At 38.4% G+C, this 24373-nt stretch overlaps 1 protein-coding gene across 12 annotated transcripts in view; it reads left to right on the top strand.

The window, feature by feature from the left end:
• Window positions 1-24373, top strand: part of ANKRD28 (ankyrin repeat domain 28) — a 222143-nt gene that overhangs the window by 136276 nt on the left and 61494 nt on the right. For 11 of the 12 annotated variants that reach the window (XM_049870972.1, XM_049870970.1, XM_049870973.1 and 8 more), the window contains 2 exons: window positions 16369-16439; window positions 23249-23449. In XM_049870972.1, coding sequence (XP_049726929.1) covers window positions 16369-16439; window positions 23249-23449 — 272 coding nt within the window. Of the gene's footprint in view, window positions 1-3308; window positions 3402-16368; window positions 16440-23248; window positions 23450-24373 lie in introns of those variants that run through there. The other variant, XM_049870978.1, reaches the window with a different exon arrangement.

The following is a 24373-nucleotide window of genomic DNA, read 5'->3' as shown; positions in this document are numbered from 1 at the left end:
TTGGACTCGCTGATATCGATACCCCTGATTCAAATTCTAGGTCTGTCAAAACAGTCTTATAATCTTATCAAATGAATTTATAATAAATTAAATTATAATTGAAACTAGATATTTAACCTGATCAATTCCGTAGGTAGAGAATAAAATGGATGGAGGGAGATAAAAATAGACAACAAAATTAGGCAGATTTGTCTGTAGTTAGTAATGGTAACTGTTAGTATAGGAAAGTTTAGATTAGATTGCTTTTGTCATCTATGTTACTGAACACATTATAATAGTAGTTAGGTTAATATTAACTGATGTAATCCTAAAGAAGCAAATTAAGCAGTGTGAAATAACCCCCATTTGTCTCGTGAATTACATAAGTCATAATATGCTTCAACAAGAATATGCAGTGGAGTTGATTACTATAATTTTATATTTTAAAACTATGTTGTTCATGACAAGGTTTATTAGTTCCTAAAATATTTCTCTAAAATGAAAAATGAAGAGTATAAAAAGGTTGAAAACATTCTATAGAACCCCACCTCCACCCCATGTCCATGTTTCGGGTTTTGATTGTTTCTGACTTCCTATGATGAAAAATTAGTAAATGAGGTCCTGTATACTTTCTCCAGTCTATTTTACTCTTTGTGTTTCATTGTTGTAAAAATGGTGCTGTGGTGTCAGACCTCATCTAACTTCAGGGGAAGGAGAGAGAATCAAGATCCGCATAGCCCAAAACTGATTCCTGTGAGGCAAAGGTTAGACACGCCTCCTCTCTCCAACTTTTTTTAGCCATTCTGATACCAGCCATCCCTCCTACGGCACTCTCTGCTTCTCTGCTAGGTTCAATAATTTGTTGCATTGGCCACACACTACACAACAGACCATACTCACAGTTATGGAAGTAACGGGTTACAATTCAGAATCAAGAACGACTTAGGATACAGTTCTTCGATCAGCTTCTCAGCTGTGCCTACAGGCAGTCCTCTCTCTTGGCCTCTTAGCCCTCTTGGCCCTCTGCCCCCTGCCCTCTGGCCCCTCGGCCTAGCCATTGAACCCCACTTGAGTAAGTGTTACGAAGCTCTTTAGCTCTGTCAGTAAGTGCCTGGAGACACCCCACTGTGCCGACAAGCCTCCTGTCTGAAGGTACTCAGCTCTTTTGCTCTGTGGGTCCGCACACCCACTGTAGCCGCCTCACTCCTTGAGCCAGGAAGCTCACTGAGCCGTCTTGCGCCAGTGTCCTGGTGCTGCTGCTGCTGCTGCCATTTCTCTGCCCCTGCTTCTGTCCATCTCTGGTGTTACAGCTCTGTCTTCTGGGTCTAAGAGGTTCTCAGTATAGGGACCCCAGATCCAAAGAATGCACTCTGCTCCTGGCTCTTAATGGTAGTGAGGTCTCATGTTTTGCCCTGGGATTGGTTCTCTTTTTAAGCCTAGTGGGATGGCAAAACTGACCAGTCCCCTCATTAAGGTTCCGTATACCTTATTTGTCAGTCCCACTCCCCACAAAGGTTCCATGCACCTTATCTGCATTATTAGCAGGCTGTTCAATCCTCTTGTTGGGCCACAAGCATCTTATCTGCATAATACCACCCAGTCGTTGTGTGGGAATCACATAGACCATGGCTAGAACAGGGCTTTAAACTGCTTCTAAGCAGCTTAGTCATGGCTGACAGAAACAAGGCAGGGCTTCAAACCGGTTTGAATTATGCTTATAAAATAGAACATAAAGCTGTAATTTTTGACAGTGGTGGTGTAGTGAATTACTTTAATATGGCCCATCGAACCAGTTCTGAGAGGTTCAGTCATGGCTGACAGGCAGTGCAGGAGTTGCATAGCAACCACATCTCTTTCAAGTCGGGTTTTGACCCCCGTGGGAAACAGGCAGTGATATCCCTCTCCAAGATGGTGGCTGACCACTCCACTTTCAATGTGTGTCACTCTCCACAGTCCTGCCAATAAACCAGTCTCCCGCATCAGGCCCCTGAAATTTTACCGATGCAGGAGATTGGATTACTGGCGTGACTATGGAGAGTGACACACATTCAAAGTGGCATGGTTGGCTGCCATCTTTGAACGGGCTAGCTGCCCTTGTTTCCCTTAGCTGGGACTGAACCACTTAGAACCCATTTGAAGCCCTGCCTTGTTTCCATGACCATATTAAAGTAGTTCGCTACACCACCAATTGTCAGAAATTACAGCTTTACATTCTATTTTATAAACATAATTCTCATGGTTTTCATACACACACCCAGTTCTTATTCACAGCCTTTCTATTCTCACGTTTTTTTTTATTATTATTATTAATTTTATCCCCTGTTATCTTAGGTGAAGGGACAGCACACAATACAGGGGATATCAGCAAAGCTGGACTAAACTAAAAGCTAAGAAGTTTCCTGAACACACCAAACACTTCAGGGAACAGAGTGGGAGGGTCAGGGATCTGGGGACCATGGTTTCAGGGGACATCTAGGTCAATTGATATAACAGAGTTTATTAAGAAAATGTTCTGCATCCCACTTTGGTGAGTGATGTCAGGGGTCTTAAAAGCTTGTAAGTGGCCATCTAAGGTGCATCAATTGGTCCCAAGCCACCGGGAGCAGAGGAGCATGAACACCAAAGACACAAGAAAAATACTAGCCTAAGAGACAAAAGGGCCACATAAACCAGAGACTCCATCAGCCTGAGACCAGAAGAACTAGATGGTCCCTGGCTGTTACCAATGGCTGCCCTGACAGGAAACACAACAGAGAATCTCTAATGGAGCAGGAGAAAAGTGTGGTACAGAACTGAAATTCATAAAAAAAAAAAAGAAAAAACAGACTTAATGGTCTGACTGAACCCCAGAAGACATGGCCCCCAGACTCTCTGGTAACCCAGAACTAAAACCATTCCCGAAACCAACTCTTCAGGCAAAGATTAGACTGCACTATAAAACATAAAATAATACTTGTGAAGAGTGTGCTTGTTAGTTCAGGCAGATACATGAGACTAAATAGGCAACTCCTGTCCGGAGGCAGGATGAGAAGGCAGAAAGGGATAGGAGCTGACTGAAAGAACGCGGGAAACTCTGGGTGGAAAGGGGGAATGTGCTGTAACATAGGGATTGCATCTAGGGTCACATAACAATATGTGTATAAATTTTTGTATGAGAAATAACTTGAGCTGTAAACTTTCATCTAAAACACAATTAAAAAAAATTTTTTTTTTAATATCCTGGTTGAATGGGCATCGTCATAAAGTCACCCACCACCTATCCACTGCCGTCGAGTTGATTCCGACTCATAGCGACCCTATAGGACAGAGTAGAACTGCCCGGTAGAGTTTCCAAGGAGTGCCTGGTGGATTCGAACTGCAGACCTTTTGGTTAGCAGCTGTAGCACTTAACCACTACACCACCAGGGCTTCCCCATCATCAGGTAGGTTTTTGTTTTGTTTTTATATTTTCAGTCAGGGCTTTTGTATGTCATATTCTCTGATATTTTACTTGAGAATGTTGCCTTTTTTATTTAGTTGAAAGGTAGATTGACTTATAAAACTCCTGAGCCATGCTTATTTTATTTCAACTTAAAGATGTTACTGCAGTGGTTTCTAGTATTGAGTGAAAATCTTGGATCAAGCCTTTCTGTGCTTACCATGTCCATCGGTTATCCACTCCCCTGGCCCCACCATTGTGTCGGTTGTCCACTTCCCTAGCCCCACCATTGTGTCGGTTGTCCACTCCCCTAGCCCCACCATTGTGACTTGCCTCTTCTACCTGGATGCCTATAAGATTGAATGATTTAACCCTGAAATTCAGTAACTAACTTCTTTAGACTAAATCCGTTGATCATTTTTCCTGGGATATAATGTGCATGTGTGCTTCTATTCTTGAAATTCAACTTTTTATTTCATTTATATCTTCTATTACATCTTTGAATATTTTGTTTCCACGTTTTTCATAAATGCTAATAATGTCTAAGGATGTCCTTCATCTGTCTTTATTTACTTTTCTCTGATCATAATTTCATCTTTTCCATTTAGTTTTAGGTTATTTCCATATTCCTGTCTTTTATTCATTTAACATGTATTTAATGATTTTTTTTTTTTTCTTTGTATCAGGCAGCCTTGTAGGTGCTGGGGATACAGCATTTTAAGTAAAGTAGATGCCATATAGAGCTTGTGTTTTAACGGAGGAGACAGTAGTAGCAAGTAAACGTATACAGTTTGTCTTATAGTGATAATTGCTATGGAAAAATTAAATACGGCCTCATAGGGTGGGGATAGTTACTATTTTATATTGGGTTTTCAGGAAATGACTCACTGAAAATGCCATTCGATCGGGTAACTGAAGGAAGTAAGGGAGCAAGCCTTGCACACCATACAGATATTTGGGGGAAAGTGAGAGAACAGAAGGAACAAGTCCCATGAGATAGTGGCATGTTTGAAGGCAAATGAGGAGTAGTGGGAGCTGATGCAGAGAGGCAGCAGAGTTCAGAGCACGTGGAGCCTCGTAGATCATGGGAAGGACTTTCTTTGGCCCATGCTCAGCATTCTGGAACACAAGTGGAGAGTTTTGAGTGGAGTGATATGGCCTCACTTAGGTTTTTAAAGATTCACTCTACTGTAGCTTCAGATTCATGACTGTGTTTTAAGTCATGATTATTCTGCCTTTTTTTGTTTCTAGTGTGGTTTTATCTCTAATTGTTTTATTTTCTTTCTAGAACTGTGCTGGCTCTCATTGTCTGTTGGCATTGTTTTATCTCTTTCTTGGAACTCTTTGAGGTATTTCTTTAGAGCTTAATTTCTCTCGAGTATAGAGAGTACTTCATGAATTTATCCTCTTATTTCCTGAGAAAATTACTTCCAAATATACCTTATAACTGTATTTCACTGGGTTTACCCTGCTGCACATATTTTTGCCCTAGTCCTGTGCCAGATCCTTTCAGATTCTTTTATGTCTTTGAGGGGTATACTTCTCTAGAACGGCCATTTGCTAAAGAATTGAGTAGGGAGGGGCAGAAACTGAGCTTCGGTTAGGTTTGTTAGAATGAACAGGAATAGCTCTCAAATCGAGTATGTTATCTTAGCAGTATAGATTGTTTCAGTTGTTGGCACATTACTGCACACAGAGTTGGAGTGACTACACCGTAACTTCGGGCATGGGCTCTGATGTAGTGATGGAATAGCGAGAGGGGGGCACGGGTGGACCCACACACACACGTTCTGTTAGAGGACTAGGTGGCCGTTTCAGGATCTGAAGAAGATTCTCTTAACTCAGGATCTGAAGAAGATTCCCTTGATTTTGGTACAGATTTCACTATAACTGGTAGAAATTCTTCATAATTTGCTTTGTAGTTGTGACTTCTTTTGAATATGATGTTTCTCCTCATTTTCTTTTATATTTTGGTGAATGCCTTAGAATAAAACTACTCTTTTTAACAGGTAGTCCAAATCTAAATTCATTATCAAATATTTGTACATTTATGCAAGCCCACGATTTGTAGGTAAGAGGTTTTATTTTTTATGTAGAGTGTATAATCAAATAAGTGAATACTTCCATAGAATCTACAGTAACTCTAGAATCCAAGGAGATTAATATCACAATTTTATTGAGTACGGTAAAATAATAATAGCAAACAGTGAGTGCTTACTACATCCCAAATACTATGGTAAATGCTTTTTCATTTATTATCTCATTTATTCCTCTAAGGCTGAACTCTGTGAAGGTATTACTATAGATAAGGAAGCTAAGGCATTTAGAGGTTTTAGGAACTGGCTGAAAATTGTACTGCTAGTAAAAAGCTAGAGCCAGAATTCAGACCAGGCAGGCTGACTCCAGAGTCTGTGTTCTAACTCTGCAGTAATCTGAACCTCCCCTCCTCCCCACTACCCACCATACTGCCCCCACACACCTACTTAGTATTTAATAAAATTTGTAGAGGTAATCACTTTTATTTAAGAGCTTCCATTTTAAGGACTAAATTTTCTGGCCATCACTTAGGTATAAATATTTTGTATGGGAGCTATCCATTTAATGCTTGCGTTCAAATCCATATGTTTAACATTATTTGAGACTTGTTCCAGAGCGTACGCTAGGTGATTAAATGACTCTTGTAAAAGACGTTAGTCAAAAATTCATTTGACAGGGACAGCAACTAGGGTCATATACCAATGTATATATAAGTTTTGATATAAGAAACTGACTTGAATTGTAAACTTAAAGCACACACACACAAAGTTCATTTGGCCTTTTATAGAAAATATCCGTAATAAGGAATTATGAATCTGATGTTTCTGACATTAAGAATTAGACCTGTAGCATGTGACCTTTGAAAGCCTGCAGCACTGGTATGTATACATAACACTGTCCCCAGAGATACAGTGCAGCAACTGTTTTTTCAGGATTGTAGGTGGAAATGTAATTGCCCTTTGCTCATTGCACTCCCAACCTGAGAACAGAATCTGAAGCCTTTGCCACTGCTTTTGGTAGGCAGCCAAAGAAGAGCATTATTTCCAATTTGGGAAGAAGGATGAAAGTACTTGGCTCTTGGCCCGGCTTGCTGGGTATGGACTATCTCCTCTGTGACTTAGGAGCAGAGAAGAGACCCATTCTCTACAAATATGTTTTAGAAAATGACTAGTAGAATTATTTGTAATTATGAAAAACACATATGAAATAAAAATAGCTTTAATAGTACCTACTGTCAAGTGCATAGAAACTCTGGTGGTGTAGTGGTTAAGTGCTGCGGCTGTTAACCAAAAGGTCAGCAGTTCAAATCCGCTAGGCACTCCTTGGAAACTCCATGGGGCAGTTCTACCCTGTCCTATAGGGTGGCTATGAGTCAAAAGCGACTCAATGGCCACAGGTTTTTTCTTTTTTTTTTTAATCAAGTGCTTAGCCTAGATCAGAGGCTGGCAAGTTTCTTTTGTTTTTTGTTTATTTCAAATAGTAAATATTTTACACCTTGCAGGCCATCCAGACTGTCTGGCAACTACTGAGCTCCACTGCCGTAGCACAAAAGCAGCCACTGACAAGATGTAAATGAATAGGCTTAACTGTGTTCCGGTAAAACTTTATTTACAAAAAGGTGACTGGCAGCCTGTGGGGTGGTAGTTTGAAGACCCCTGGCCTAGATTATAAAGATATTACTTCATCTTTTTAACCTTAAAGTAAGGCAAGGTATTTAATAAGTATGAAATAATTTGTTCTAGGTATTTCAGAATAGGATAGTATGTTGCAACTGGAAATGGACTGTAGGGATCATTTAGTACAAATTCTTATTTTGTAGACAAGTGAGGTTCAGAAATCTACAAAAATGGAAAAATTAACAGAACTTGGTGACTGGAGTCCCTGGATGGTACAGATGGTTAAACACTTGGCTACTAATCAAAAGGTTGGCAGTCTGAACCCACCCACAGGGGGCCTCAGAAGAAAGACTTGGTGATCTGCTTTTGAAAGGTCACAGCCATTGAAAACCCTATGCACAGTTCTACTCGGAAACATGGCAACTGGTTTAGTGACTTCATTACCTCAGGGAGAAAACAGGTGAATCAACTTATCTTGTAGAATGAGACCTGCAATCAAATGGGATACCCCTGACTTGAGTGCCTGACTCTAGAATTCACTTCGCAGAAACAGGGTGCCATGTGTTATTAAACTGTGCCCTGGTGCTGCCCACCAAACATACACACACAAGGCAAGAATTATAATTAGCAAATGAACAGCCCAAGGACACACAGTCTACTGGTTACAGGGCCATTATTAGATCACAGGTGTCTGTTCCTACTCCTGGGCTCCTTACACTAACCCCTGACTGTCTCCTCACAAGGCCAGGCATTTTCATCTGCATTGCTAAATAGAGCCCAGCATAGATTTGTGGGAGTAAATGAGGTGGGTTTTTTGTTGTTTTCAGTTACTTTCTGATTCATCTCCAAATGAGCTAGACTTTCATCTAATTCTGAAAATCTCACTTGCGGCCCCCCTTTAAGTAACTTTTTACTTTAAAAAACAATCACTTCATATATATAGTTTTAATTCTTCCTTTTTGATTTGGTTATCCTTTATTTCTTTTTATTGCCTAGTTGCTATGGGAAGAACTTCCAGTCCAATATTGAATAGTAATGGTGAAAGCAGGCATCCTTGTCTTGATCTTAGGGAGAAAGGTTTTAGTCTTTCTCCATTGAGTACGATGTTAGCTGTAGGTGTTTCATAAATACCCCTTGTCATATTGAAGAATTTCCCTTCTATATCTAGCTTATTGAGTATTTTTATTATGAAAGGGTGGTAGATGTCATCAGATGCCTTTTCCACGTTAATTGAGGTACTCACTTGGTTCTTTTCCTCAGTTCCATTGTTGTTGTTTTTGGAGCCCTGGTGGCTTAGTGGTTAAGAACTGTGACTGCTAATCAAAAGGTTGGCAGTTTGAATCCACTAGCCACTCCTTGGAAACCCTATGGGGCAGTCCTACTCTGTCCTGTAGGGTCGCTATGAGTTGGAATCAACTCGACAGCATCGGGTTTGGTTTGGTTGGCTTCATTGTTGTGTGCTGTCAGTTGATTCTGACTCATAACGACCCTTTAGGACGGAGTAGAACTACCCCATAGAGTTTTCTGGGCTGTAGGAGCAGATTGCCAGCCAGGTCTTTTCTCCCTCGAAGCCGCTAATGTGTTGAAATTGCTGACCCTTCGATTAACAGCCGAGTGCTAAATCATTGCCCTGCAATGGCTCCTTTTACTTTTATTAATATGGTGTGTTACATTGATTGATTTTATGTTGAACACCCTTGCACTTTAGGGATAAATTCCAGTCAGCCATGGTGTATACTCTTTTTAATATGTTGTTGGATTCACTTTGCTAAATCTGCATTCATAGGTGATATTATTGGTCTGTAGTGTTCATTTCTAATAGTGTCTTTGGGTTTGGTATCGAGGTAATGCTGGCCTCATAGCATGAGTTAGGAAATGCTCCCTTTTCTATTTTTTAGAAGAGTTTGAGAAGGATTAACGTCAGTTCTTCTTTAAATGTTTGGTAGAATTTCCCAGTGAAGCCGTCTGAGCCAGGATTTTCTTTTTGGGTATTTTTTTAAATTACTAATCCAGTCTCTTCACTTGTTATGGGCGTGTTCAGATTTTCTGTTTCTTATTGAGTCAATTTAGGTAGTTTATCTGTTTCTAGGAATTTGTACATTTCATCTGGGATATCTAACTTGTTGGTGTAAAATTGTTTATAGTGTATACTCTTATAATCCTTTTTATTTCTATAGAGTCAGTAATGTCTACTTTCATTTCTGATTTTAACTACTTTTTACATGAGTCTGGCCAAAAGTTTCTAGATTTTATTGATCTTTTCAAAGGACCAATTTCGTGGAAAATCTTCATTGTTTTTCTGTTCTCTTTCATTTATCTCTGCTCTGAACTTTGTTATTTCCTTCCTTCTGGTAGCTTTTGGGAGCTCAATTTGCTTTTTTCTAGGTTCTCAAGTAAAGTTAGGTTACTAATTTAAAGTCCTTGTTTTTTAATTTAGGCAGTTACCACTATAAATTTCCTTCTGAGCACTGTCTTCATTGTATTCCATAAGTTGATATGATTCCTCCCCTGCCCCCGCAGCCTCATTCTTCATCCTCATTGTCAGCCTTTGTGCAATGCTGCTCTTAGATATACTCCAGGTATAGCCTTAATAGTGCTCTACTGATGTCCAGAAATGGGAGAGTCAGCTAGATAGAGGAGTTGTATTTAAATCTGTGTTCATAAACTGTCTTGCAACAACTCTCTTGGCCTGTTTGTAAGGGCATTTTAGTGTCTTTAACTTCTCTAGGCTTAGCACAGGGGCTCAGAGCAGTTCCTGGTCATTACAGTAGTCAGGTGCAGTGTAGCCACTGCCTTAGTGCATTGTTTTTCATCTTCCTGCTGCCTGGAATACTCTCCACTTTTTCTCTGCCTTGCTATTAACTCTTAAGCTGTTAAGTAACTCATGCCACAGAAAGGGTGCCTCCTCTATATTTGATCTCATTTGGATGGTCTTCTTCCATGCTCCCACCCATAAGACATTGGATGTAATACCTGCATTATGACACTTGCCACACTATTTCGTAATGACTGGTTTACTTGTCATTACCCTGGTTGCCTTTTGAAGGCAAGAGAGCCCTGCCTTAGATATTTTTGTGTCTCACGTACCTGAGATGTAGTAGATGTTCAACACATATTTCCTAAGTCACTAATTTCCTCTAGGTGCCTTGTCCTATAGTACATGTTAATAGTTTTAGACCTTCCCTAAAATCACACAGCTTAAAAAACCCCAGAGAAACACTTCATATTTTAAAGATACTTCATTTTTAGAATTTGGTTGTCACTCATTATATTGATTTGACATACGAATAATACAACTGTCACAGGTATTATAGTTAATATGACTTATTCAAATTTATACACCAACCGCTAAGACCAAAGATGAAGATATCGAAGATTTTTGATCAACTTCTGCAGTCTGAAATTGATCAAACATGCAATCAGGATGCATTGATAATTACTGGTAATGGGAATGTGAAAGTTGGAAACAAAGAAGAATCGGTAGTTGGAAAATATGGCCTTGGTGATAGAAATGATGCCAGAGATTACATGATAGAATTTTGCAAGACCAGTGACTTCTTCATTGCAAATACCTGTTTTCAACAACATAAATGGCGACTATAACATGAACCACACCAGATGAAAAAGAAAAAGACCGAAATGGATGCCAGAAGAGAGTCTGAAATTTGCTTTTGAATGTCAAGTAACTAAAGCAAGCGGAAGAGATGATGAAGTCAAAGAGCTGAACAGAAGATTTTAAAGGGTGGCACAAGAAGACAGAGTAAAGTATTATGATGACATGTGCAAAGACCTGGAGAGAGAAAACCAAAAGGGAAGAACACTCTCAGCATTTCTCAAGCTGAAAGGGCTGAAGAAAAAATTCACGCCTAAAGTTGTAATGCTGAAGGATTCTATGGTGAAAATTTTAAACAATGCAGGGAGCATCAAAAGAAGATGGAAGGAATACACAGAGTCACTACCAAAAAGAACCGGTTGACATTCAACCATTTCAGAAGGTAGCATATGATCAAGAACAATGGTACTGAATGAACAGATCCAAGCTGCACTGAAGGCACTGGCAAAAAACAAGGCTTCAGGAATTGACAGAATACCAACTGAGATGTTTCAACAAACAGATGCAGCACTGGAAATGCTTACTCGTCTATGCCAAGAAATTTGAAAGATAGTTACCTGGCCAACTGACTGGAAGAGATCCATATTTATGCCTATTTCCAAGAAAGGTGATCCAACCAAATTCGGAAATTATCTAACAGTATCATTAATATCACATACAATATTTTGCTGAAGATCATTCAAAAGTGGCTGCAGCAGTACATCAATAGGGAGTTGCCGGAAATTCAAGCCAGATTCAGAAGAGGACGTGGAACCAGAGATATCATTGCTGATATCAAATGGATCCTGGCTGAAAGCAGAGAATACCAGAAAGGTGTTTATCTGTGTTTTATTGACTACACAAAAGCCTCTGACTGTGAGAATCGTAACAAATTATGGATAATATTGTGAAGTATGGGAATTCCAGAACGCTTAACTGTGCTCATGAGAAACCTGTACATAGACCAAGAGGTGGCTGTTCAGACAGAACAAGGGGATACTGCGTGGTTTAAAGTTAGGAAAAGTATGCGTCAGGGTTGTATCTTCTGACTGTACTTACTCAGTCTGTATGCTGAGTAAATAATCGGAGAAGCTGGACTATATGAAGAAGAACGAACGGGGCATCAGGATTGGAGGAAGACTAATTAACCTGCGATATGCAGGTGATACAACCTTGCTTGCTGAAAGTAAAGAGGAAGCACTTAGTGATGAAGGTCAAAGACTACAGCATTCAGTGTGGATTACACCTCAACATAAAGAAAACAAAAATTATCACAACTGGACCAATAAGCAACATCATGATAAACAAATAAAAGATTTAAGTTGTCAAGGATTTCCTTTTACTTGGATCCACAATCAACACCCATGGAAGTAGCAGTCCAGAAATCGGACAGTGCATTGCACTGGGCAATTCTGCTGTGAAAGACCTTTTTACAGTGTTAAAAAAAAAAAAAGCAAAGATGTCACCTTGAAGACTAAGGTGCTTCTGACACAAGCTGTGATATTTTCATTCACCTCATATACATGCGAAAGCTGGACAATGAGTGAGGAAGATTGAAGAAAAATTGACACCTTTGAATTGTGTTGGTGAAGAACATTGAATATACCATGGACTGCCAAAAGAACGCATAAATCTGTCTTGGAAGAAGTACAGCCAGAATGCTTCTGGAAAGCAAGGATGGCGAGAGTACATTTCACATACTTTAGGCATGTTATCAGGAGGGATCGGTGCCTCGAGAAGGCTATCAGGACATCATGCTTGGTAAATTAGAGGGTCCTGAAAAAGAGGAAGACCCTCAACAAGATAGATCGACACAGTGGCTGCAACAGTGGGCCCAAGCATAACAACAATAGTGAGAATGGTGCGGGACCACTCAGTGTTTCTTTTTGTTATACATAGGGTTGCTCTGAGTCGGAACTGCCTCAAAGGCACCTAACAAAACAGCAACATACTAATGGTTTGAAAAACACTCATGTGTAGGATATAAGTATAGCTTTTTAGAAAGAATTTTATGGTTTATAATAATTAGAAACAACATTGAATTAAAATGTTTTTTTCTTGTTACCTTTTTCTGATGTTTGCAAAGCACTAAAATGACTTTTGGCTAAGATTGCAATTTATAATTGCTAGTTTTCAGCTGGTGAATTAGTTAACTATAGTCTGAAATGTCTTTTCCGTTACTGGAATGACTCTTTAGCTTGGTGTTTGAACATGTGGCTAATTGTAACTCTGACATGCTCAGATGCTAACCAAAAGGTTGTAAATTCGAGGCCACGCAGAGGCACTTCAGAGAAAAGGCCTGGCAGTGTACTTCCAAAAAGTCAGCCATTGAAAACCCTATGGAGCGCAGTTCTACTCTGACACACATGGGGTCGCCATGAGTCAGAACTGACTCAACAGCAGCGGGTAGCGGTGGTGGTGGTGGTTATAGCCAAGTGGTCTGGTTGCCTTCAGAGCGCTCACAGGAGACTGGCTCTGGGGGTCTGGACTGTCTCCGATGATGTTTAAATTCCACGGAATTAAAAGGTTTGATTAGTACTATTAGAAGAAACATATAATAAAAGGCGTCTTCTGAGAAAGATCATGATCAGATGTCTAAAATACCATTGTGCTGATTTTTCTCCAGATGAGTATCTTTACAGAAACCCTGGTGGCATAGTGGTTAAGTACTTCAGCTGCTAACCTAAAGGTCAGCAGTTCAAATCCACCAGGCGCTCCTTGGAAACTCTATGGGGCAGTTCTACTCTGACCTATGGGGTCGCTTTGAGTCGGAGTCGACTCGACAGCAGTGGGTTTTCTTTTTTTTTACAAAGTATCTTTACAGTCTAAAAAGAACAAGCCAAATTTTTTATCAAATCTTTTATTAATAACAAATAGTAGTATGATGTATCTTCAGTCAGTCATTAATAGATTTCTTTGTTGTAGGCACTCATGTGTTTTAATGATTTACTTTGGTTATATTATTAAAAGTAAAAAAGGTGAAGGGAGGGAAAGGACTTACTGTAATTTAAAATGGCAGAATGAGGTCAGCAGGGTGTTTGTTTTACCTTGGGCTCTGAAATGTGTCATTAAAATAACGATTTTCCTTTCAATTTTATATCTGATAACCCATATTAGAAAGAAAGACAAAAATATATTTGCCCAGTTTCTAGCTACCTTCCTTTTTTTTCTTTGCATTTGATGCCAAATAATTGAAATGTTTTTTATGACCCCTCCTTTTATTTTCTCTTAATATGTTTCATTTTTTGAAAAGGCAGTATTTCTGTATTGTTCAAAAATAAACATATTTATTTTTAAAAAGCTATGCAGTATTCACTGAAGTAACCTTTCTATCCAGTCCCCCACCTGCCCAGTTCTTAGTGCATTCCACCATGAACACAAGCACGTAGGTAACCACTGTCGTTAACGTCTGAGCGTTCCTTCAGGGTTTCCTTAAGCATACCTAAAAACCAAAACCAGACCCACTGCCGTCGAGTCGATTTAGCGACCCTGTATGATGATGAGAAGCATATATAGCAAATGTGAATATAGAGCTCATCTTTCCATATCGATACACTGAGGGCTTCCTCATTTTTCGTGACAACCATATTCTGTCCCTTAATACCTTTGCTGAGGGCCCTTTATCAGGCTTTATTCCTCTTGTTGGGCCTTGTCAATCTAGGATACTGCCTCTTGTGGGTGCCTGCGTCACTACCCTCAGGCCTTACTGCCAGAGCTTGCCCTTCTGTTGTGAACATGTACTGTGAATATGTGGCACATCGGTATAAAATGACAGAGTGCGGAACAGGGATTGTAGAGAAACATTGAAGCCCCTCTCAGACAAATGAGAGAATAAAGGACCTAGCTTCTGCCTTGCCCCTTCACTGTCTCTAGGGGGCCAGTCTTCTAATCATAAAAATTTTCAAATGTTTATACTATCTACATTCTACCCCCTCCCAAAACAAAAACAACCCAATGCCACACTTATTGTGGTCAAGCAGTCTCAACCATCTTGGTCTGCACAGTGCCTTGTGAGTAGTTGTTCAAATGTTTATTCCATGAATACACCACTCTCTCTGACTGGTTTTTTTATTGCCGTTTCCTTTTCCTTTTCCCATAAGCCTAACTCTGAGCACTCTTGCAAGTTCTCTTATTGTCTCTTGATTCTTTCAGTGTCCTCATTGCCCCCAGAGAACTCACCTACTCTCAAAATTTCAACTGCTACATTTATATGGATGATTCTTACACCTCAGATTTCTTTTCTTTCATGTTCAAGACTTAAATCTGCCTCTAACCTAACTGTATTATGTGTGCTAGGTATGTTTATATGTTCATCTTTGTAGCAAAGTGTTAGGAGAGCTGTTTTATACGTGGAAATCCTGGTGGTATAGTGGTTAAGAGCTACGGCTGCTAACCAAACAGCCAGCAGTTGGAATCTACCAGGCTCTCCTTGGAAACCCCACGGGGCAATTCACCTTTGTCCTGTGGGGTTGCCATGAGTCAGAATTGACTCGACGGCAATGGTTTTTTGTTTTTTTGGTTTTATACATGAAGAGACTTAGGTTCAGAGGGATCACACAATTAGTTAGAGACCCTTGGCTAGTAATTAGCAGAACCATTACTTGGAGTCACTGCGTTCAATTATACCCTGGAACCTCACACGTAAAGTGTAGAAAGAATGTAAGCATAAAAAAAAGCATTAGGAGACCTGAATTCTAGCCTGGGTTTTGCCATAGTTGACTCTGATGTTGTGCTATTTGCTGTACCTGCATTTCTTCATCTGGAAAATAAGGAGGTTGGACTAGATAGCTGAAGTCCCTTCCCCCTAGCTACTTAAGACAGGATATAAATCTAGGGGATTACTTACAACACAGGACCTGTCATCCAGCTTCTGTACACTTCTAAGAGCCAGGCCTTTTTTTTTTTCTTTACTGAGATAGAAAATGATCCTACCATGTGCTGCTTCTATTTGGCTGGGACTTGGGCACCAAATCAGTGGATTTCATTTAGGAGATAGATTCCCTCCCCTCCCCCCCCCACCCCCAATTATTTAATGCACCTTTTGTCTTACTACATATACTTGTATTCTGTTAAGGATAATTTTTGTCCATTGTTGGTTTAAATGACTATGCATAGTTGATTTACTTTAAAAGTATTCCTTCTATGAACTGTTAGGTATAACCCAGAAAGACATAGGGGTTGGTTCATTTTCTTCTTTGTCAATATTTTTTCCTAAGCTTGTAGCTATTGTATCCATTTTATATAATAAGTTTATAGTACTAATGGGTTTTTAATCATAGCTAGAGAACCATTTTGATATTATTATATTGCATTATGGCATAAAGCACTCATTAGTAAAGAAATGTGATAAAGATCTTGGAGTGGTCTGCATTTTCTCTCTCAGTATTCTTATGTTCATTTATTTATTTAGTATTTTTAACATTTTAAAGTGGGGTCTGATTTTTATCTTGAATATGCTCTGTATAAAGGTGGCTTTTATAGTCTTATCTATGAAGTCGTGTTTCTTTTATTTCTAATAGAAAGAGCAAATACTTTATTGGGTGATTATATCAATTAACAAAACAGTTTTGTGATTTAAGAGTAATTTATTAGCAGGAAGTATAAAAATGAAGTACTACTTTCTATTGTTATTTATCCAATTTGGACTGTATATGAGTTATTTCAGGAGATTTATTAAAAATATTTTATGTAAGATATTTCAATTTACTTTTTTCTTCTTGTTGCAGGAGCTAGAGTTAATGCCAAAGACAGCAAATGGTTGACACCTTTACACAGAGCAGTTGCATCTTGTAGTGAGGTATGAAATTTTTCTTAGTCAATATATTGTATATAAAAAATCAGGTAACTAGGCTGGTTATGGGTCCATATTCAAATTCTGTGTTTTCCAAAGAATAAAACTACTGAAAATACTTAGGCTGGTTATTTTACTTTAGAATTTGTATAAAATCAAGTTATTTGTTCCGTTTCACCTTTTGTAACTGAGTAAGGCCTCCTGGAGAGTTTGGAGTAGCAGAGAGTAGAAAACTCTGCTTTCATCCTTCCTATGAGAGAGAAATTAATTTTCTATCTTATAAAATCCTCCTCAGAACTTTTTTCTTCTGGTGCATAATAACCTAATAGATGCGTTGCAAAGGTTCAGCAGATAATGATCAAGAAATCTCAGCAGTGTATAACTACTAATGGAAATATGAACGTTTAGTTAAACACTGACGTTGGTTTTAAAACATTACTTGATTGCAAATTTTAGCAGCTTTAAATATATAGCCATAAAATACGTTGTCTTTTACAAGGAAGAACAGTTCCCGCTTTATGTCTAGCCATGTATATTGTTGGCTCTTCAAGATAACTCACAGCTTTTAGAGAACCTTTGTTATTTACCAAGTGTTTATATATTTTCATATCTTCTAGTCCTCATGGCATCCTTGAAGATAGGTATTTTTATTATTGTTTATTATGTAGATGAGGAAACCATATTGTTAAACGATTAGCCAGAAACCACTCAGCTGTCAAGTGACAGAGATAAGACAAGAACCCAGACCGTCTTTGTGTCATTTTACTGCATTTCCAAACTGTATTGGATTATCTTCTAAAAATGCATTGTGCCCAGAGCACCCATTTTACTTAGGATACTTGGTGCTTGTTGCAAATTTTTAAAAAATACCTTAAACTATAAAGTGTGTGTGTGAGAGAGAGAGAGAGAGAATTAATGCTAGTCCAGTGTTTCCTTAGTTACCCAAATTGTGAGAGACAGAAAGGGGACTCATAAGTCTAGCTACTGTTCCTACTGTCTGTGATGAGAACAGTTCTGGAGAAGGAAAAGGAACTCTAACTAGTACCTCAGGAGATTTTTTTTTCCCCTGAAATTGGGGGAGCTCCTACTACTTTATTCTTCTTTGTTATTCCCCTCTGTGAACTACTTCTTGAACCCAGACCAAGAACTGGGCAAGTGAAGAGAAGTAGAATGAAAAGTGACTGGGAAGGATTACAAATTCTGCGGTAACCTGGAGCTGTAGCCTCCTTGTTGGGAGAAGGATGAATGGAACAATGGAAACAAGCACACATCGAACTCGAATCTGAGTCCTTGGTGTGCTAAAGTTGATGAACCAGGGAACTTGGATTTGGAGAAACTGGCTTCAGATATCATCTGCCACTTTCTAGTTATATGATCTTGGGCAAATCAGAGGGTTATCATGAAAACTAAAACATAGTAGCCAAAATACTTTGAACTCTGAAGTTCCTTGAAATTGTTCTTAACGTTGTCATTAGCCTTCCTTAAAACAGATAAGGAAGATAAATGTTACTGTCATTGGAACTTATCAGTAAATTAGTTATACTTACCCATTTTTCAGTATGACTCTTGGGAATATGACTATTAAAAATAATGGAGTTTTGCTAGATAAAATAATCATTAAAAAAACTTTGTATAATCGTACATATTGTGAAACAGAACAAAAATTGTTAATTAATATTAGAGGAAAATGGCAAGTTTCACCCAGAGACTTCACTGCTGTTAGTACTTGGTCTGAAGTAAGGAAGGGCAAGGTGTGGGTTAGAGAGCAGTGACCTTTAATACGTGTTAGGTAAAGTTTCTTAAGTCTGCTTTTCAGGCTAAAAATTTCTGGGTTACATAGTACCGACACTCTTTTTGTAGAATTATGGTAAATAGTTATAAAATGTGACCACACACCATGATAATAAAACTTATGTGAGTTCTGAGAATTTTTCCTTCAAAAAGAAAATCTCGTAATTATCAAGACTACTAGAAAACCTACTCAAGATTATCCATTTCACTGGTGTTCTTTTTTTTTTTTTTTTTTCTTCTTACCTCTTTCTATGGTAGATACAGAATAATGCAATTTCTAGATCACAGGATTGCATATTTTTTCATTATAATTGGTACAATCAAATTACCCTCCAACGGAACTGTATCACTGGTGATGTTTTAATTGTTCCCATTACATCCTGATAACAAAAGGGAAGTATACTTACTTCATTTAACTGAAAACATGCCTTGGCCACAGAGTGTTGAGTAAAGAGATACATCTTTCAAAGGCAGAATATCAGGTAGCTTTATATTTTTGGTTTATGTTTTTGAAATAGCATGAAGAGAAGTAAGCCTTACAAAAGATGATTAGAGTGACAATTTCCTCGGTTCTCCCAAGGAGATACATACCATTGTAGATGCATGGGAAAGAAGCTAATTCATGATATACATAAATGCCTTAGGGATTAATTTCCTCACAGAACCGGGGTTGAGAAGGACTGCTTTGGATTAAATATCCCAGTGACATGGTTTTTATATACTTTGTCCTGTTGGCCAGCTACCTCACTCTACCTACACCACTCTGATTTGTGACTGTCATTTTTCAAGTGTAGCATATATTCTGCTCTCTGAAAGTGCTGAGGGTCCCTCTGAAAAAACCAATTTCTAAGTATAGGGTTTTGTTGTTTTTGCTTTTTGAAGCCACATCACAGTGCTAGATTCTCTGGAGAGTATGCAACTAGTTTTTTTTTAACCTAAATCCAGGAATTATGTTTTGGTTCTATCAAGATATCTGAGTTTAAATTATATTATGATGTGAGATACTAGCAGTCCATCCAAGCTTCATGTTTATAGGCAGTCCCCAGATTACAAACAAATTCTGTTCCTAAGTCTGTCTTTAAATCGAATTTGTATGTAAGTTGGAACAGGTATCGTTCATATCTAACATCAGTTAGTCAAACATTTGCCTTAGTATATTGTGTGCCTTTCTATGCATAAAAAAAAATTGAACACTTCCAGACACACTAAAACATCTTCAACAAAATGATAATACTGTTCCGATGTGCATCACAAAGTAGCAGCTGTTCTGTTACTACGAACCATTGTACGTCCCTCGAATTTTTAATATACCGTTTTTTTTTTTAATAGGCTTAACAGGAGTTGGTTCCTAACAGGACTTTGAACCATTAGTTCCAGATCTAACCCCTCCTGGAGAATTTGCATTTTTAACAGATTCCCAGCCAATACTAATACCCCTGGTTAGGGACCAATTCTGAGAACCACTGGTGGAGCAGTGCTTCTCAAAATCACCTGGGGATCTTGTTAAAATGTAGATTTTCATTCAGTATATCTGGGGTGGAGATGCAAATTCTCAACAGGGGTTCGAACTGGAATGAACCAGTTCAAAGCCCTGGTTTGTAACTATGGGTTGTACTCAAGTCAGATGTTCCTAACACAGGGACTGCCTGTATTTGCAAATGTGTTAGCCCTTCTTGTGCCCTCCTTCACATCAGTGGTAAGAATTGCTGAGAAGTAATGGTCAAGGACAGAGCCAGGACTGTGCAGGCTCTTATAGATCAATCCTAAGCTGTTACTAAATACTCTTTGGGTACCGGTATTTAACCTTTTGTCATCACCCCCATATTTTATAATCTTATTTAAATAGATGTCATGAGGTATTTACTTAGCTGTTCTTTTGAAATCGAAGTAGCATTTCTTGCACATGCCCTCTAATAATAGAAAAATTCGAATTGAGGTTACTGTAGTAATTGTCATTAGTGAACCATGTTTGTCCTTGGTTGTTTCCTGCGTAATTTTCTAAATTCTTATAACAGCTGATAATATGATCTATAATTTTACAGTGATACAACATCAGGCTCATTAGTTTGTAGTTTCTAGAAATTCGCCTGTTTCTCTGTGTATCTCCAGTCTTTGGAGATTTTTCTAGTTGTCTCTGAATTTCCAAAGATCACTCTTATTGGCTGTTAGGCCATCCTTGTGATCTGGCATGTATTATCCTGAGTAATAAATAGTAGACCCAGGGTTCACACCGTGATCTGTCTTGATTCTGAAGTCTTAAGTCACTGTGCCTTCCTTAGGTGCCATCTTTGCTACCCTCACCTACTGTGAACTGGATTCTTTTCAGTGGTACAAAAGAAGAATAGATTTGTATTTTCCTATTCTTGCTAATGGAATGTAAATATTTCTCAAATTCTTCAGAGACTTCAGTGTTCTGATTTGTGTTTGTAAATTCCAGAGTGGGAATGAATAAGGCAGGGTGAAAATCTGTGTTAAGCTGTGTTTACTCAATTTATCAGTTTATAAATTAATTTTATCTTTTAATTATTTTCTAGTAATTCACTAACATGCCTGCTAACATTTCCTAGTGTAGTGTTAGTTTTACGCCCCCCCCCCCCCACCCCCGTCACCAAGTCACAATATACCCTTCCAGGAACAGGAGTGAGGGCAAGGAATCCTGATAGTGTTTCTACCCTTTTTTTTTCCATAATTTTGAGTAGATATCACTCTATGCATCCTCCTCCCTCATGTTTTTTAATTGAAGTATAATTTATAATAAAATGCAGATTTTAAGTGTACACTGATATTTTGGCAAATGTATGCATCTGTATAACCTCTCCTGTAGTCAAGATACAGATTTCCATCACCCCAGAAGTTTCCTTGTGTCCCTTTTTAGTCAGTCCTGTCTGTCTGCAGAAGCAACCGCTATTCAGATTTCTCTCGCCATCGAATACTGTATTTTTACACAAATAATGTGCACCTTTTTATGTTTGTTTTCCAATTGGACCTTCCCCTGTTGAGGTATTTTCGTAAGCTCCACTATGCCAATTTTTTTTCTCTTTTTTTAGATTTTGCTGTAAAAAAAAAAAAAAAAATTATCAGGGCACGTTTACGAAAATACCTCATTGGGGGAGGGTGCTGTTGGCAAACAAATGGAGAAGGCATGCATTATTTGTGTAAAAATATGGTAATTGTCCCTGTTCTAGAACTTTATAAAAGTAAGGTCATATAATATATACTCCTTTGTGTATTGACTTCTTTTGTTCTCAACATAACATTTTTGAGATTCATTCATGTTTTCTGCATCAGTAGTTCATTCTTATTTATTATTCAACAGTGTTCCACTGTGTGTAGCTGTATCACAGAGTGCCTATCCATTCTTCTGTTGATAGACATTTGCATTTTTGCTTTTGGGCTCTTATAAATGAAGATGATATGAACATTTTTGAATAGATGAGGCGTGTGTGTGTGGAGAGAGAGAGAAATCCTGGTGGCATAGTGGTTAAGTGCTATGGTTGCTAACCAAGAGGTTGGTAGTTCAGATCTACCAGGTGCTCTTTGGAAACTATGGGGCATTTCTATTCTGTCCTATAGGGTCACTATGAGTCAGAATCGACTGGACGGCAGTGGGTTTTTTGGGTGTGTGTGTGTATATATATATATAGATATATATATGATTTTTCTTGGGTAAGGAATCCTGATGGCACAGTGGCTAAAGTGCTGCTAACTGAGAGGTCAGTGGTTCAAACCTGCCAACCACTGCAAGGGAGAAAGATGTGGCAGCCTGTTTCCATAAAGCTTTACAGCCTTAGAAACCCTGTGGGGCAGTTCTTTTCTGTCCTGTCGGGTTGCTATGAGTCGGAATCAACTCAACAGCAGTGGGTGTGGTTTTGGTTTGGATAAATAACTGGAATAGATTTTGAGGTCATAAGATAGGCCTCCATATATATTTGATTAATAGTCTGACTTCCTTAGAAGGTTGATAGATTACGGGGACTCTCTCCAGTCTTTTGCCAACCTTGTTAAGCATTTACACTGTTTCCCATATTTCAAACAGTTCTTATGCTTTTTATTTCTAAGACTTGAAAAAAACTGTGGGTAAATCACAGATAATAGTATTTGTTTAATCTTTCTTAATACTTTACATACTTATAGTTACTTACACTTTGTAATACTTTTCATGTGCATTAGTTTATTGTGCCTTTATAGCAGCCTTGAAAGAATGGTGGACAGGTGCTTTTCTCCCTCTTTAAAGATAAGAAAACCAAGAGTCAGTTTTGTTAGACTGACAGAGCTGAGATGAGAATCCAGATTCCGTGGCTGTGTTCTGGTCGTGGGCATTTGCATGCATAGTTAAGACATTCATCTACCAGGGATAGAATTATCAGTTTAAGAAGAAACTTTTGTTTAGTTCTGATTATATTACTTAATGTTGATGGCAGACTGGATTTTTTAAAGATCCTAGTTTTTTTTAGTGTGAGTCCAGTTTGTATTTGTGTTGTAGAATTTTCCATGTGCATTTGGGGGACAAATGCCTTTGGGGAGCAGATGCTTCAATTGCCATAATACCAGCTTTCCTATTAGATAGTGTCACAGCAAAAGCCTTGTATGACTCTTTCTCTTTTTAACAAACTAGATCCTAGTGATTTTTTTATTAATTTTTGAATTAATTGTATCACTATCTAGAAAAACAAGATAAGAAATAAATGTTTTTTTAAGAGTATTTCTTAATATTTCTTGTACATTTTGATAGGGATTGTTATACTTTTAATGGGGAGGATAGGAAAAGGGAATGTTTTGTCATGGTGCATCTTATATGGCTGAGTATTTATTGCCTTTAGTTGAAAATATCTTGTTTTCTTGGGTGAATCCCTACTTTTCTATAGCAGGTTCTACCAGTACTTTTATTTCCTCAGGAAATTTTATTCCTTTATATATATATTTGTATGTATCTATAAATATTTTTTTTTATATAAATATAGGTAAAATTTCTAAAACTGTTAAATCACTTGTCTTTTATAACTTCTATCTTCATATGTTTTCAGGAAGCAGTTCAGGTACTTTTGAAGCATTCTGCCGATGTTAATGCTCGGGACAAAAACTGGCAAACCCCTTTACACATAGCTGCTGCTAATAAAGCTGTAAAGTGTGCAGAAGCTTTGGTACCTCTTCTGAGTAATGTAAACGTGTCTGATCGAGCAGGGAGAACTGCATTACATCATGCAGCCTTCAGTGGACATGGTGAGGTAGGTAGTATTCAATTAGACTGTGATCCTCTTTCCATGTCTCCCCCTGCCTCCCCATCTGCAGTTATTAATGAACTTTACCTTTTTAAAGCATTTATCAGTCCTTGGTAAAAGCAAATGAAAATATCTGTCTTTCTCATTTTGCCATTCCTTTAGCAAACTCTCAGACTTTTTCATGATAATTCAGAGCGTAACTTAGCAAATTTAGAAATTTATTTAGCACATACTGTCCCCACATTTGGATTTGATAGTCCAGCTGGGGAAACAAACTAGCACTATTAACTATACCACACATGAAAAAGTATGTTCTGTCATTGTTTTGTCAATCTGTATGCTGAGCAAATGATATGAGAAGCTGGACTATATGAAGAAGAACGGGGCATCAGGATTGGAGGACGATTCACTAACAACCTGCCTTATGCAGATGACACAGCCTTGCTTGCTGAAAGTGAAGACAACTTGAAGCACTTACTAATGAAGATCAAAGACCACAGCCTTCAGTATGGATTACACCTCAACATAAAGAAAACAAAAATCCTCACAACTGGACCAATGAGCAACATCATGATAAATGGAGAAAAGATTGAAGTTGTCAAGGATTTCATTTTACTCGGATCCACAATCAACAGCCATGGAAGCAGCAGTCAAGAAATCAAAAGATGCGTTGCATTGGGTAAATCTGCTGGAAAGGACCTCTTAAAAGTGTCGAAGAGCAAAGATGTCATCCTGAAGACTAAGGTGCACCTGACCCAAGACATGGTGTTTTCATCGCATCATATGCATGTGAAAGCTGGACGATGAATAAGGAAGACGGAAGAGGAATTGACGTCTTTGAATTGTGGTGTTGGCGAAGAATATTGAATATACCATGGACTGCCAAAAGAACGAACAAATCTGTCTTGGAAGAAGTACAGCCAGAATGCT

The sequence above is a fragment of the Elephas maximus genome, chromosome 27 (genome assembly GCF_024166365.1).
Source record: "Elephas maximus indicus isolate mEleMax1 chromosome 27, mEleMax1 primary haplotype, whole genome shotgun sequence".
Classification (NCBI taxonomy): domain Eukaryota; kingdom Metazoa; phylum Chordata; class Mammalia; order Proboscidea; family Elephantidae; genus Elephas; species Elephas maximus.
The sequence above is the reverse complement of the archived record's forward strand: the minus strand, read 5'-3'. Positions and strand labels throughout refer to the sequence as shown.